Below are 16,914 nucleotides of genomic sequence, written 5' to 3' on the forward strand. Positions count from 1 at the left end.
TAAAATATATCATTGGGAGAATGAAATAGTCGATTATAATATAATGTAAAATATGCAAATAAAACGTTTCAAATATGTAAATAAAACGTATTTTGTTCGTAAAATCTTTAAAATGTTTTATTTACATATTTAGCTCAAGAAAGTACACTTAATAAATAAATTATTCAAGAAGCAGTTTAAAATATCGAAGGCTGCAAATGGCCAATTATCGAAAATCTTCTTAAAAATTATCTACGTCTCTCGTAACGCTTAAGTCCTAGAGAATGGGCTCAGGCATGAAGTTTTATCCTTATCTAGCAGTTACCATGGGCGTCTTGGATTATCATGGCTGCTGGAATGGTCGGATGAACACGACGCCATAGTCGCTTTACATTAATCTATTAAAACGAGTCACGCTTGACGCAGTAAAGTTAATATAAGTAAATTAGAAATTTATCTAACATCTGCTTCAGCCACGTATTTTATAATGAGATCGTCGAGCGCCACTCATTACTTCGGCATGCTCCTTTTAAATGGCGGGCGATAGCGCTAGTAATATTTTAGGCACCCTCTTCAAGCCATATTGAACAAAGTGCCTCTTCTGTCAAATGGCAAACACTAAAACTAATATACCAATATAGCCTAATGATACCACTAAAATAATAGATATTCAAATAAATATAAGACAAAATAAATTAAATTAATTCAAAATGAAAGAAAGTAATGTTTACGAATGTAACTTCTTTTTCTTCTTGAAAAAGTGACACATTGATAATTGAATAAACTTACGCACTTATTTTAACTGACCAAACGAAAAATAAAATAATATAATTTTATTAGTCAAAAGCAAGTAAAACAAGAGTGCAAGAATTAATTAAATACATATATATACATATATATATATATATATATATATATATATATATATATATATAATTTATTTTGATTTAAATACTTAAAGTCTTAAAACGTTTTAAAATATAATTTTTTAAATGGCTGATTTACAAAAAAAATTAATAAAAGTATATGTGTATAAATGCTATGTTATGCGAGCTAGTTGGTGGACACGTACGGACTTACTTGTAGAAAATTAACGACACGTCGAGTAGTGGTAAAAGCAAACTACACCAAAGACGAGTATACTTTTTCCTGTGCGTTTTTTCCTTAATTATTATTAGAGTTATAAGATATTTTTTAAGATATTACTTTTTTCTACCAAGCTATTAAAATTAAGAAGATTTTAATAAAAGTTGATTAGAGAGCTTGCAAGCTATTATAATTAAAAGAAGACTTAACTAAAAAAGGAAAAGGTTAACTTCGTTTTAAATTTAATTAGAATTCCAATTTTATTTTTTAATTAAATCTGTGCTTTAATTGAATCGGAAATTGACGATTTCTCCAATTAGATAATTATATCTTTTCGAAATTTGACAATATCTTTTTGGAGCAAATAACCAACGTTTTAAATTTCTCATTAAATTGTTCAATTTTAATTTTAAAATGTTGTTTATCTGAATAATAAGAGACTTTTGTATATTTATTCAAATGTACTATTTTAAGTATTAAAATAATATTTCGGACCGAGATATATATATATCTTTTCAAGATAACATATTTTGCTTCTTCTGTTACTAATGATATTTTTAACTTTAGGTACATGTAACTCAAAAAAACAAAACTTTTCCATTTTAATTATTTTAAATCACTATATTTTTATATCATTTTTAAATGTAATTTTAATATAACAATTTAGTATACAAATAGAAAAAGAATAAAAGTATCATTCTTGACTCACACACAGTATATTGAACTCTCATCAGAATAATAATAATGTTTTAATAATCTCGTTGTTTTGTAGCAACTGAGCGATATATTGCATGCTATTAATAATGTTCCAACTAATAATTTATAAAAATAAACTTTATTTTCAAATAAACAATATTTTTGATAGACCGTGTGGATGGTCTTTTTAATGTCAAGCATGCAATGTCGGCATGCGGAAAATCCGCTTTATAAACGTGTCATCATCGAGCGGACAGGCGATGAGAGCTCGCGCCGATAACCCCATCGCGATCCATCATCAGGCAGGGCGATACACGACAATAGCTCCGCTCTCATTAATTATTTTCTTTTTTTTTGCTCCCCTTCATTTTTCCGTGTTCGCGTTCCACGAAACCGCGTGCGTCACGGCTGTTTACCGTCCTTGCATCCAGCTGTGCCATCGTGAATGGCTTCCGGTAGGTGAGAGGCGAAACGGTTGTTATCATCTATCAAGTGCCATCGTCGCGGACAGACACTGTCAGCAAAATCGCAACGCTTTGTTGGTGTTCCCCTCACTCGAGATTTGTCGCCGACGCGAATCCGACGCTCCCTAGACATGGGGTATTAAAAAATCACCACGCAAAAAATTCCCGATGGGGAAGAAACGACGGGGACTCGAAACATCGTTAAACATTGGGATCTCTTCTATTATATTCACTTGGCTCAAACATTTCTCTATAAAGATTGAGAGAATTAATATTGACGATAAAATGCTTCTTACATTGTGTATATAATATGTATTAATTATTTACTTTCAACTGTTTCATTCGCTTTGATACCATTTATTGCTTCTATATTTTGCCCCCTCATTCGAGAAACACGAAACTCTTTGTATTGTTTTAAGTCCTCTTGTAGAAAGAAGACAGTGCGGTCTCTTCCACTTTCTTATTGTTTGACTATGCAAACTTTGTTATTCGAATTTATAATATCAAGAGAACGCAACAATGATTTTCAACAAATTCACGGCGGAATTATCGTCTAACGATGCAGTCTACTAAAGTCTATCTCTCTCTCTTAATCGGAAACATTGAAAAGGCTTTTAATTAAAGTTTAAATGGGATTTTAATATTGCCGATTCTAATTAACGAAATATCATTAATAACGAAAGCTTTTGCGGACCGCGAATAAAGAAAATTGTTACGTGAAACAGCTTCAAGCCATTTATAAAGCAATTTCTCGTTTCTATTTTATTTTTAAATTGGCATCCGCATCGAATCTATTCGATAAGCTCCTTTGTTATCCGAAATGTGTCAAAAAATTTCTTCCTTAATAATAAAATGTCTAAATTTGATGGGGAAGGAAACGAGACAGTTCTAGCATTACTCCATTTGCCTGGAAAATTTACGGACTGCTCTGAGCTCGTCACGTCATATCACAGTTGTCTCCTACTATCGATTGTTCCCTCCGGCAACTGTTGCCGCATCTCCTGATTCCATCTGCTCTAGAAAATATTTTCCTGTATTCGTTTCGAAAACTTAAAGTTTCCCTCAATGTTTATCGAAAAAAGATTAAGAGTTTTTTTTTAACTAAAATTTAGGACCTCTTAAACGTTGTTACAACGAGACCTTGAATTAATTTTTTATAATGACAAGAAATATCTATTTTAATTCTCCGTCTATTAAATACCGCAGTAAAAAATTTTCAATTTACATTTTAATGGCGTGAGATATTCTGAAATTCTATTTTAAACATGAAATTTCTTGAAGCGTTTGATGCTCTCAAATTTAAATTTGCAAAAATTTTCTTTTACAAAGTCTGCTTTGTAGAAGAATGAGAAAAATTATATTTGGACAAGATTTAGCTTGTTTGATTTCTCGTTGTTTTTCCGTCAAAGTACGCTCCATTCTTCTCCATAACTATTTAAACACAAATCTCAACAGTTGCGCTCGAAAAATCTCGTTCCGAGATAATGGCGAAACTTCCCTCGGGCTGCTCGACCGAAATTATCCGCCAACTGTTCGAGGACGAGGGCGCACATAATGCGGTCGATTACATGAGAGCCGAACGAATGAACGAACGAACGAACGAACAAAAAAAGCGTCGCGATGTTTTTTTTACATATCTAGCGGCGAAATTTTACGACGCGAAAATCTCGACCGATGGCGGAACTCATTTATGCGCTCGTTTATACGCCTCTTATCGGCACTCGCAGGGTAAGAGGATGGAGGTTGAAAATCCGAAAAGTACGAAAATCTTAAATGATTCCCCTAGTTCTTCCATTCTCCCGGCCTGTTTCTCTTCGAAGATGTCTTTGAGACAGATTCCGCAAATGGAGATCTGTTCACCCTTTCGCAAGAGGTAGCTAAAACGGATATGTAAAGCAGTTTAAGATTGTTCGCCAGATAAGAAAACCGATTCCCATGTCGGGCTTTACGACCGAACACGTGGTTAACACGTTAAACAGAATTTCACAGTATTATTTAAATATTGCGATGTCTCCGCCAAAGAAATGGCGGAGAGTGGTAAAATTATGCAAAAGGATTTGAAAGAGTGCGAATAAAATATTTAAAATTACAAATTTAAGGAGAAAAGTAAATAAAAAAGAAAATTGAAAAACTATGTATTTAAGAATATAAATTGTATAAAATAGCTCGTATTAAATTAACAAAACGTATAAATTAAATTAATTCAAAATGTATAAACGAGAAGAATGTTAAAAATAATAAAAACCAACGTATGTTTGTACAAATTAAAGAAGCGAAATGTCGAGCCAAACCATTATAAAAGAATAATATCAGAAATAATTTGCAGAATAAACAAGTAAAACGAGTTAAATTTTTAAACAATGATATTAAATTATTAAATAACTGGTATTTTAATATTCTTAATACAGTGAAACTTCCCATATCTGAAATAATAGGAAGACAAAATTGTTCGGATAAAGGAATTTTCGGATAATAGAATAAATACATTTTCATATTAAATTTTATTTATTCAAACAAAAACTTAAATTTTTAACAAAAAGGACTTCATACATTAAAAAAAAAATTTAAATTCTTTACGTAAAGAAAATAAAATTAATTTCACAATATGTTATAACATTCGGATATTAAATATTCGGATAATGGAACTTTGGATATAAGAGGCTCTACTGTATTATAGATTTATTGGGGTAAAATGAAAATTGATCATTTGTTTGTATATCTTCAAAAAGCATGTTTATTACCGTAGCTTTCAATTACGCCTCTACATTAATCTCACTGATTCGAAATACGTTGCACACAAAAGATTTCTGTTTGCAACGTTCGAATTATCATTCTTATCGTACTACCAATTTTATGTAAGTTATTTAATTTCAATTTCAATTTGTAATGAGAATAATTTTGTAATTTTCTCGTGTAGCATCCGAAATATACATTAACAAAATAATTATTTTATCATACAAAACTTAATTAATTCTCGCAAAGGAAACACAAATCAATTATAGATTTATTTTATGCTTATTACATTGATCGACCTACTGTGCTTATATTCAGTCTTGAAAAATCAGTTTCTTTAAAATACGACAATTTGATACAACGTGATATTGTCGATAGTACTGCATATGCAGAATTACTTTAATTACGAAATGTATCACGTTTTGTGCTGCAATTTGATTGACGCCTGAAGTTGTAAAGTAAAAATATTTCACTTCTTTAATTTAAACAAATATACGATTTTATTATTTTTAACATCCTTCTCGCTCGTTCATTTTGACCTAATTTAACCTATACGTTTTGTTTTTGAGAAATTTTTGGAATGTGTTTTTTTAACATATCAAGAGACGCGGTAGCGTCGAGTATAAAAATAACGACAAGCCGTCTGCGACCATGTTCACGTCATCGTCCAACGCTACCGATTCTCTTTTTCTGCAATTTTCCACCTCGAATTTTTCGATTAAAGAAAATAATGACGCAATAAAAAACTTTTAACGACATTTTTATGATGTAACGCTCTCAATGTTCCAACCGGTTCGGAAAAAAATTGGTAGTCCCAATGCAGAGATGCATCAAAAAATGAGATGCAGAAACGGCAAAAAATGGCATTTTTTTCTCGTCAAATTTAAATCCGCATATGTACGTACCAAAGCGCGTCAATTTGGAAAATGATGGGTTCTACATCGACAGAATCAAAGAGATGATTAAGCCGATATTAAGGAGAATTTAGTATAATGGACCTCGATTATCAATCGGAACGAGCTTAATACAAGAGTTGCGTTTATACATATAATCGTTTATATAATCGTCGAATTTGAGACTTCTCCAAACGGACATCGATAATTCTCGCGCGCGAATATTTGGCTGTTAAATTCCTAAGTCATAGAATTTTTAACCTTTCACACTTCAATCATTTACATTTCTAATTGAAGAGTTCTCTATGGAAATCAAACAAGCCCAAAAAGTTAAATTTTTAAGAAACGAAAAAACTTTTTATCTTTAAACCTTTCATTATAGAAATTTAATAATATTTCTCCGGATATGTAGGTATAAGAACGAAGTTGTAGACTTTAATTAATATATTAGACTCACTTAAAAAAAGTAAGGAGACCTTCTGAACCTGCTTGATTCTGGTTAAAAATTTGATATTTACTATTTGGTACTTTTCGAATCTTGTTTATTTTCATCTTAAATTGCATTTTTATTTTCGTTAATTTTTAAATTTCAATCTACCTTGTTTATCGAATTAATAACTTTTTTATCCTACGCACTTGTTAGGTTCTCTTTACCCGAAGCAAACAATTATCCCGCAAAGGAATTTTCGGCGGAAAAGGGAATGATAAGATTTACGAGGGCGATAAACGTCGTCGTCCTGAGTGGCCACATAGAACGGTCGTGAGGACGTCTCTAATAAGACGAGCGTATCCGTGTGTACGTCGCTCCCGGACTGTATGCAAGCTTTTACCGCGGCGATTCTGCTGTGAATACAAGCAATGAATGCAGCCGTGATAACCGCACCGTCGTCATCCTTATCTGTACACCGTAATCCTGCCTGTGTCACTGTAACTCGCAGGACGACACGATAAAGTGCGCTGCACTGCAGTTGCACCCGACCTTGCCGCGCATCATTGTACAGGTTTATCTTGACGTTAACCCTTACCACTTTCAGTTTTGCGTTTTTCTTTATTTGTATTCTCTCTCTCTCTCTCTCTCTCTCCCCCCCCCTCTCTCTCTCTCTTCTCTGTGCCTGTACACACATTCGAAATATTTCAAAACTAAACGAAATGTACACCGAGAATTGAAAATAAGATTAGAGATTAAATTAGAATTGAGTTAGAAAGTAAAGATTTTATAAAATAGTAAGTATTACCGAGAGATCATAAGAAAGAGAAAAAAAGCTTCAATTAAATTCTGACAATATAAAACTCTTCAACATTTTATGATAAACGAACACTTAATATTCGCAGAGTTATATTTTGATAAATAAAAATAATAATTTATTGAAATTTAATGAAAATTTTATTTTTTAATCCATTCAATCTAGGGTATTAAATATTGCAGTAACGAAAGTCCAGTAAAATTTTGATATTTATTTAATTCTACTTAATTGGGAAAAAAATAAAAGTTATATTTTAATTTAATAAGTTTTCTTTTAAAGTTTTCTCATTGTCAAATGCCGTGGCAACAAGAGCTGAAATTAAATCTTAATCGCATAAAGTCGACCGGGATTAGAAAATGTTAAGTTTCGATTCCCGCGTAACGAATGTGTTTTTCTTGTCAGCGACATTTGCAGCAGGGGGCCGAAAGGAAACGTTGCTAAGAAGGCGGATGCAATATCGAGTTTGCAAAATAAAGCGATCTAACGGGAACGCAGGTAGTTCTCGTTTACTATCCGCGATATCAAACTACGGAGCACCGCTTTATGAATATGTAAAGTCCGTTAGAGGCGCCCCAGCAAATTGTTTGTGGATCGCATCAAATATTGACAGGGCGCTTGTAAATTTATTCACGGCCGAAATAATGTATCGCGGCCGCCACGAGGGTGAATAAGTTGAAATCCCGATTTTCTCCCTTCCGCAACGGAGAAATGAGATTCTTATTCTTTGTTTAGGAAAAACGCAAAGCTGCGAAAATCCTTCAATACCCCGAATTCCAGATTCACGGATTTGATATCGAAAATTGGCGTTTGGAGATAAACCCCTTTCTCCTTTTCCTATTGTTAGATCTTCTTATCTCGGATTCCAATTTTTATTCGAATATCGTAAATTTTCATATTTCTAAACCTTGAACTCTAAACCTCCAAATATAACTTTTCAACTTTTAGAGAAATTCTCAAAGATTTTATAAGTTATAATTTTTTTTATATTATAATACATGTAATATTAAACTTAATAAACAGAATTTCTTGTTTAATCGAAAAATGTTTAGAATAAATTTTATTTTGCATTAATTTCTTTTGTACAGAATACCGCATTCTTTCGCGTAAAAAGATATTTTGCAGAGCGTTAAGAAGTTAAAAAAGCATTGCAAGAAGTTACCAGTTTCAGCACTTCCGGTGCTACATGTAGACAATTAGTGACAGAATCCTCCTGCGAATTCCCCACCGTATAAAATGGACTTTAGTGGATAACATGTATCTGGGGACGTGTATTTCGAGCAATCGGCGGACTCGCCAATTAGGAAGCACGTGAGGAAGCTACAAGGACGATAATGAAAATAATAATTAGCCGGCGTAGTTGCGGTCCATTAATTGATTTGCCCACCGAATCGTCATCGTTCTGGACGGTAACTTAATTAGCACGGCCGGGCAATCAAGCGGCCGTTTACTTCCCTAATCGCATTGGTCGCGCTGTCTATTTTCCGCGACACGTTTATTCTTGCGCGAGATCCTCTTAACAAATTAACTATCAAGAGTGCAAATGAATATCAAAATCTCGTTTCTTGCGTAACATCTACGAGAGAGTTTACGTTATTGGCTTAAACTACTTTTGAAGAATTGAAGAAAATAAATCTTGAAGGTAAAATATTATGAATTAAATTTAATTTTTTCGAGCTTTAATTTGATATTTGTTATACTTTAAACATCTCGAATCAGAAAACGGTATAAAACCAATTGTAAAATTATGTATAAAATTTTAATTACAGTTTTAATAAAATAAAAAGAAGGCAAAGTCTAAAATGTCTTGTCAGTAATCAGAACAAATCTCCGGAAACAGAAATTATTGCAAGTTTGTTAAAACCATTACATGGACTAGCCATAAAGTGATCGATGAAACCTGTCATAGGGTCGTTGCGTTTCACTAGAGGTCGCGAAGGATGCAGAAGGCAACAGGGTGATCGTGATGCGGGCCGCTATCGCGAGGATGATGACGCGTGATTTGTTGAATTATGACCGGTGCTCGGTCTGGCCGCAGCGATCACCCTCGCGTGTTCACCCTTCCGGCATTACCATGGTAAATCAGATTGACGCACCCCTTTCGTGTGTACGAGCCACTGCCGTCGCCGCCGCTTGTTTTAATTACATCAAAAGCGATAGGCGACACGTCGCACGCCAACACGCACAGATTGTCCATTAGGCACAGAACTCGAATGAGCATCGAAGTCCTTTGCGTATTACGATTTTACATGTGCACACTTCTATGATAATATTAAAATTAAATTGCAAATATACCTGATTTTTGTTTATTATTAAACAAAATATTTTACAACTCACGTTGAACATGTTGACTCGATTAATTTATCTTAATCAATTATTGATTTATTCCGCGTGTATTTGTTCGTCGAAAGAACTCGAACGAAATCATGATCTTTCCCGAGCATTTAAATTTTCTCACTACACGTTCTGTTTTCCTTTTAAACATAGCCTGGAAATAATTTGCAAATTTCCATGTTAGAAAAACGTGATAATTTACGATCTCGAAAAATATGACTGTTCGATTGCTGGTTCGGTAAAGTTTACATTTCCTCGGGACATGGTAATTCTTTACCCGACTGTCAAAACTTCGTAGAACCTTAAAAGACTGAAAAATGACCTTTTAAGGCCGCGCGACGTGAACTATCAGGTGTCGAGACTGTCGATCGATCACAGGGTAATTTTATTGATTACAGCCGGCGCGAGGGACGGTGGCAGTAGAAGATATCCCGTGATTGTGTTCGTGCACGGCGAGAACTACGAATGGAGCAGTGGAAATCCTTACGACGGCAGCGTCCTGGCGAGTTACGGAGGCGTCGTCGTCGTCACCATTAACTATAGACTCGGCATTCTGGGTAAGTCATCAGAGATGCCTTCGGTCTCAATTCGGTGACATCTAGATCCTAGCCGTCCTGGAATCCTAGATTTTCGTGAGAGCCAAATCTCCTGTTTTTCAGACCTAGAAATCTTCAGGGTGTTCAGGAAATTCCTGTATCCTTGGATGTAAATAGACATTTGGAATTGGAGATTTCCCCGAACCGCTAAGTTGTTGACGTGTCGTCGCCTTGGATTCTTAAGATAGTTTTCAAGTTGCTTGAATTTTGACACAACGGATTCCAACTTGCGGGATTTATTAGTTACCAAAGTTTCGCTTCTAAATACTTTTCTTCGATTTCTTTACACTTCCCGTCAGCCTTATATACGCATAAATTTCCAATGTCCAAGTTTTTTCAAAAACCTACTTTAATTTCCACATATAAATATAGATCCCAATACTTTACGTCTCCATTTCGTAGATTGCTAATTCCGTAGACTTGCGATATGTATTTTCCATTTCTTCACTTCTATATGCATTCCTTCCTCTCTTTCCGCGTTAAACCTCGATAATTAATCTCGATTGCTGAGTCAGATATAACTTTTGCGAACTGTTCGGAACTCAGATAAATCACATATGTTAGTTGCTTGCTTAATGGTGTGAAACGTTACCTCACAGCAGTTAAGGTTTGAAACGAGCCAGTCGACCGTAGCTCATTAGCTATTTAGGGCCGGTTACACCAACGTCACTTAACGCTAAGTGTGTTTACTCAATTTTCCTGCTCTATCCACAAGCAACGTTCACTAGTGACGATGATTGCGAAAGGGATGACCAACCGAAGCCCGTGTTGGTGCAACCGATCCTTGAAACCGGTCAATTAGTTCTAAACACGTATTCGCCCGCCCAAGATGCAGATGCGATCGCGCGCGTTACGCCATTAGATAGAACTTGTTACTCCGTGACGTTTGACGTGCGACGCTTACCGGTCGACGGGTAGAAAGCCGCAGAAAAAGTAGAAGAGTATGAAGAAACGGTGGCGAGAAGTTGGCCGCGAACGCCACGGGGATTGCAAGTTCCGACGACCCAGGTTGTTGCCTGGCAACCCGGGCAACCAAATCTAATAGGAAACTCATTACGGCCAGGTCTTCCGTTTCACCAAACTAAATTCTTGACTTCATCCCTCCTCCTACCCTTCCTCTCACTCTCTCTCTCTCTCTCTCTCTCTCTCTCTCTCTCTCTCTCTCTCTCTCTCTTTCTCATCCCGTTCTTCGGCTCGACAGCAAGCTCCACTGTTCTCGTCTATCACCTTCGTTGCATACAGGGTGTCTTGAAACCTTCTCGCCTTAAGATTTCAACGAAAGAGAATTAAAAACTTGGAAATTAAAAATTCAAGCAGAGTAAAAGACCTAAAGAGGAAACCTGGCACTTTAGAATAGATTTCAACTGTTATTAAATTATCTTGAGACCTCATGGTTAATTAACAGTTTATAATTAAACATCATAAACGTGTCTTGGGCTTGCGTGTTGTTCGAATAATTGCTGTTATTGTAAAATACTACAAAATTAAGCTTTAAAAAAATTTATTTACATATAAAGAAGGAAGTAGCGAAAAGAGTAACATCAAAGGGGCATTTCTCATCAAAACAAATCCGAAAGGTGACACCGATGACAGCAAATAGTAAATCCAAATTCTAGAATTTAGTTTTCTGTCGATAGCGGAATGAAAAAACAAAGAGTCGCGAGAAAAAAAAACCGCAACAGGGATAGCGGAATAAAATGGCGACACCCAGGAAATTCCACTCCGCAGTGGCCGCAGTTTTTTCCTCTCGCGTGCGCGCGAGCGCGAACGCGCCCCGTTTTTTTTTTCATTTTTCTTCGTTTCGGAAAAATGATGCGGCGCTTTGTGAACACCGCACCGACCGGCGATACCCACCGTGCCCTAGTCCCTTCCAGCCGCGCATGTATACCAGCGTGTACCGGAAAATTTAAATCAACGAATAGCGTTCAGCAGTTCCATTGTAACGAGAAGAATAGGAGACGCGGAAGCGCAGCGCGACAGATACGCCGGAGGTTGAATATCAAATGGGACATGACCGGTGCTTTATTTCTATTCCGCTTTCATGTTCTCGCACCTCTCTGATGCGTATGAGCGCGCGCACGAAAGAGCTTTGTGCGTTTTTTACCCTCCTTTTCGACATAGAACGCGAAGAATCGTTATTGGATCGGATCAGACATAGCCCGAAGGCTAGAAGATGCGCCACGTAAGATGGGAAAGATTGTACGAGGCAAGATGCAAACGTCCTATTACACACAAAAGTCTCGGAAGATTCTAATCCTACAGGAATTCAACGTCACAAAAATTCTAAGAGAGACCTGAAGAAAAAGACGAAAATCACACTTTTCAACAATCCGATCGATATCAGATTGCGTCACTAACATCCTATTGAATAAAAGTCTTAGGATAGATACAACAAACGGTGAGAGAACGCAATCTTCCATAAAACTTTAAGCTATAAGAAGTTCAAAGAAAGATAAGGAAAAATAAAGGATTCTAATAGTACCTGCAAAATCTTCAGATTATACTTATATCGCAAACAATTCAATAGGGAGATATTCCGCTCAATGTAACAATTCAATCAAATTAATATTAATTGGCACAATTTGTAAAAAGATGCGTCTACGGATAATCATCTAAAAGACTACTTCTCACTGATAACAAGATTTTTTTAAATATAAAACTAAATAAAATGTATCAATCGTGCAATTTTGTTCGTAAAACTGCAGAAATTCTTAAAAATAATACAGTGACCATCTTCAGCATTAATTCTTACAGCAGAATATTTTATAAAAAACTAAATTTGCGCGTACGGAATCTCCAGAAAAAATACACAGAAAAAGGAAAAAATACTCCTCAACGGATAATTATTAAAGAATCTGCAGGAACTAATCCTACCCAGTCTTATAAGGACCTACGTGACCTTAGCTAATCTTCTGAGAATTCTCAGAAAGGGGAAAAGTTGGGCGTTTTTCCACTCAGCATAGCTTTCCAAATTATCGATTTGGCAAGGCCGGGAAACAGTCGGCGCAACATCGTTGACCTAGATCCTGGCGACAGTAACGCCTCCCTTGTTAAGGTACCGAGTGCCCTAAAGTTAATGCGCACTGGCAAGTATATACACGGCGGCTCATAATGGGAATAATCCTCTTACCTCCGCGAAGAACAATCTCCAGAATGTCGGCGGGTAAATATGATGGATAATTTAATGGCGCGGTGTTTCGAGCGATGGCGATGGGGCAAACATACCAACCAGGCGCAGTCTTATTGAGGTGAAATATCACGTTCGAACTCTTCCTAGCAACAACAATGGTCGTTTGCGATTTAATTCGGTCGAATGAAAGAAAGGAAAAGGCGGAAAATCCTCGAAGGATCGGTTCTGATTCGATTAGCGCTAATCTAATTTCCTTCCTCATCTGTATTAAAAGAGATTAGAATTAATTGATTGCATGGACAGATGACACTGCTAATTCTTAGTAATTCTTGATTTTGCTTAATTACAAAATTAATAATTAAATAATTAAAGATCAATTTTCATTGTAAAATACTTATTTTTTTAACTAATTGACAATATCATTATATGAGAATATTAAAACCTACGAATCGTGTGTTCCAATTTGTTTCTGTACACTGTAACTGGATCTAGAGGAAAAAGAAAATAACCATAATTACCGTACAATGTAATGAAAAGTACTTAGCTGAAATAATCTCATTACTATTCCGTGTGCGTAGTGTAGAAATTTCTTCGTATCGTGGAACTGGGATTTCAATATTCAACCGTAGAACGATGAAACAAATACGAGAATAAATATGCACAAACCTGGACGGCTGGCAGATTTACGAATCCAGATTTATTTAGCGGAAACGGAAGGGAAAGAGTAAAGTCGCTCTATTGACGAATGTATTTCGACGAGGACAAAGTCGAAACGGTTTGCGTATCATGACAATGCTGAACCCGACAAATCGGGTAAGACTGTTGCCAATGGCGCCATCCGGCCGTCATAAATATCACCTCGACTCCGCCAATTGATAGCGATATCTCGTTCGGCGAAACGATACACAAAGTAGGACGTGATACGCGTCTGAACACTAAATCATACCGCTTGCTCGCTAGACGAGCCAATCTCTACATCCCGTTAGCCATTTAGCCCTTTCACGCGGGAGAGCTGCGCTCGACGCGAGATTCCTCCGAGCCAAAATAATTCAACCTAACAGATAGATGCAAAAATCGTTTAATGTTTCAAGCAGAAAGTGCGTAAATTGAATTTAGCAACAACCTGAATTATATTAAGTTTCTAAAGCGAGTTTCTTTATAGTCATTTGGAAAATAATATATATTAACGAAAGATAATATTAAAAAACACTGCAATTAGGATAAGGTTGCCAATACCGGCTCCTGAATCGCACTATCTCGCGCGTATAAATGCAACCACAGATCTTGTGCACTCTTCGTGAAATTATTTGGAAACTACATAACATTATCATCATCCTTCATTGAACTCAACATGTTAAAAATAATAGAAATTTTGTTATTAATATTTATAGAAAAATCGTAACTTTGTTACTATTTTTCAACACATTTCGTAGCTTGATTGCAAAAAAGGTAAATTAAATAATTTATATATATTATAAAATCAAATATAATAATCATACAGAGTATACATTGTAACGTCAATATTGCCGTAATGTAGCAATGTTATTGCAATATTATTGAAAAGTTATCGAAATAACATTAACGGAAATTTTATTTAGTTTACGGTATTTATCTCCAATATTAATAAAATTATGCTTATCTAACGCATTTTTGCTTCAGGAAAAAGAATCTAGCAGAAAATGTGTCGTTTTATCCCAAGAAGAGTAATATTAACTTGTGGTGCGATTTAGGAGACCGATTGCCTAAATTGCACTATTTGAAGGCTTATTAAAAATCGTCATTTAAAAATTTATGACAATACGTAAAATTTTGAAAAAAAATATTAAAGGAAAAATGTTGTACTTTATTATGACGTAAGAAAATTAAAAATATTTCTCACAATTTCTTAGCAATAAGCCTTCATGTCAAAAGTCGGACAATTTCGACAACCTTACCCTATATAACTCAATTCTTAATAGATAAAAATAATTTGTTGTAAATCTTTGGAATACTAAAGGATTTTTTTTATACAGCAATAGCTCATCAAACTATGAATTATTTATGACACATGCACGTAGATTTATTAAACGATTAAACATTATGATATTTCTAAGCATAGAAATAACGAAAGACTATAGAATTATATCTGTAGACTCTTATTTTTCGTATTCAGATCCCAATTCAGAGTAATCCCAATTGCATTATATCCCATGATTTATCTCATCTGTCACTCGATAGTCCGCGACATGCGACGATTGGAATTAAGCTCATCGGCAGTAATTCTGATGCGATCATTGTGATGTTATACTAGCCGTAACCGTCGATAATGGACACCGAGAGCGTCGCGTTGACCATAAACGGGCTTGTTTTGATTGCAGGCTTTCTAAACGCCAACACAGACTCGCACTTACGCTCGCCGGCGAATTATGGTCTGATGGACCAGATCGCAGCGTTACACTGGGTACAGGAGAACATCGCTTATTTCGGAGGTGATCCCAAAAACGTCACGCTGGTGGGACACGGTACCGGTGCCGCCTGCGTGAACTTCCTGATGACCAGCCACGCTGTTCCTGACGGTGAGTCAGTCACGCTCAGTCAGTTCTTGTTCGCAGTGTTCTTGAATTTATATCGACTCGAAATCACCTTCCGCGATACGCAAATTATTATTTTCAAAAATATATAAAACTATTTATCGTTATCAAACATAATAATGCAAGTATAAATTTTAAAAAGATAAATTACAAAAAATGTTGATAAAAGGAAATTAACTCAAAGTTGTCCAACAAATTCACAGATCGAGGAAAATGTGCGAGATACATTTTGTAGACGTATCAAGTAACAAAATATCAGATAGCTTTACAGGAGAAAATATAAAACTTATTTTCAAAAAATCCTTTGGTGTCGGATACTTGTTACAGAAATGTTCTCGTAACGGTTTATTGTCTCTGACCAAGCCATAGAAAGCAGTTTCTCTTGTCGCGTCGCATGGAAACAGATAATGTCACGTAGAAACGGTAGAGTGTAAGAGGGGAACGGGAGGGGGAGAAGGGCAGAGGTCGAAGAGCGAGAAGCCGCACGAGACAATGATACGGAGGAGCTAGGAATAATGGGGTGGTTTACCAGACGCCATAAATTATGGAGGAATCAGCTGGCCCCGCCACCATTGACAACTCGCAGCTGTAGTGAATTATCATCCAGAATGTTTCCAACGATAAGCTCTGCGGTTCCGAAACAGATTGCGATACTCTGTTTTTTTTGTCCCCTCGAGCTAATAAAACCACTACCACCACGTGACTCATCGAAGAGTACGACGAAGAATAATAGCGAGCGACATCCGACCGAAAGGAATTATATCGTGTTACCTCTTTCTTACAAGCTGATGCTGTTTTCATACAAAAACTGACCGCGATACAGCGATACAGCGATAAATAATAAAGAAGATAAAAGCTCAAAGTCTTATTGTCAGAGATTATAGATGTTTAAATTTTTTTAAGAATTCTAGATTTAATTTCTGTGTTTAAAACAATCTGCGGAATTTCGTTATTCTAGAATTTCAAGTGCTTACACTTTGATTTCTTGTAATCCATATTTTTACGACTGATCTAAATTTTTCTTATCCATTTTCTTTTTCCATTATCCTTCATTGAATATGTACATCTCATTTGTTCCTCATATTTTGTATCCCGGCTTGTACAAATCCGGAACTTTTTATTTTTCCGTTTCTCGTCTTCTTTGATTCTGCGCCTTGAATAATTTATACGCTTGAATCTTTGGACCTTGGCT

General features: G+C 35.7%; 2 protein-coding genes across 2 annotated transcripts in view; one reads left to right on the forward strand and one right to left on the reverse strand.

Annotated features, from left to right (window-relative positions):
• Positions 1-16,914, reverse strand: part of LOC105199594 — a 294,478-nt gene that overhangs the window by 164,764 nt on the left and 112,800 nt on the right. The window lies entirely within an intron of this gene.
• LOC105199592 (neuroligin-4, X-linked) overlaps positions 1-16,914 on the forward strand; it is a 134,111-nt gene that overhangs the window by 103,140 nt on the left and 14,057 nt on the right. Inside the window, exons 2-3 of the mRNA XM_026137038.2 lie at positions 9,825-9,983; positions 15,510-15,707. Coding sequence (XP_025992823.1) covers positions 9,825-9,983; positions 15,510-15,707 — 357 coding nt within the window. The remainder of the gene's footprint in view (positions 1-9,824; positions 9,984-15,509; positions 15,708-16,914) is intronic.

This window comes from Solenopsis invicta, chromosome 13, assembly GCF_016802725.1.
Source record: "Solenopsis invicta isolate M01_SB chromosome 13, UNIL_Sinv_3.0, whole genome shotgun sequence".
Taxonomy (NCBI): domain Eukaryota; kingdom Metazoa; phylum Arthropoda; class Insecta; order Hymenoptera; family Formicidae; genus Solenopsis; species Solenopsis invicta.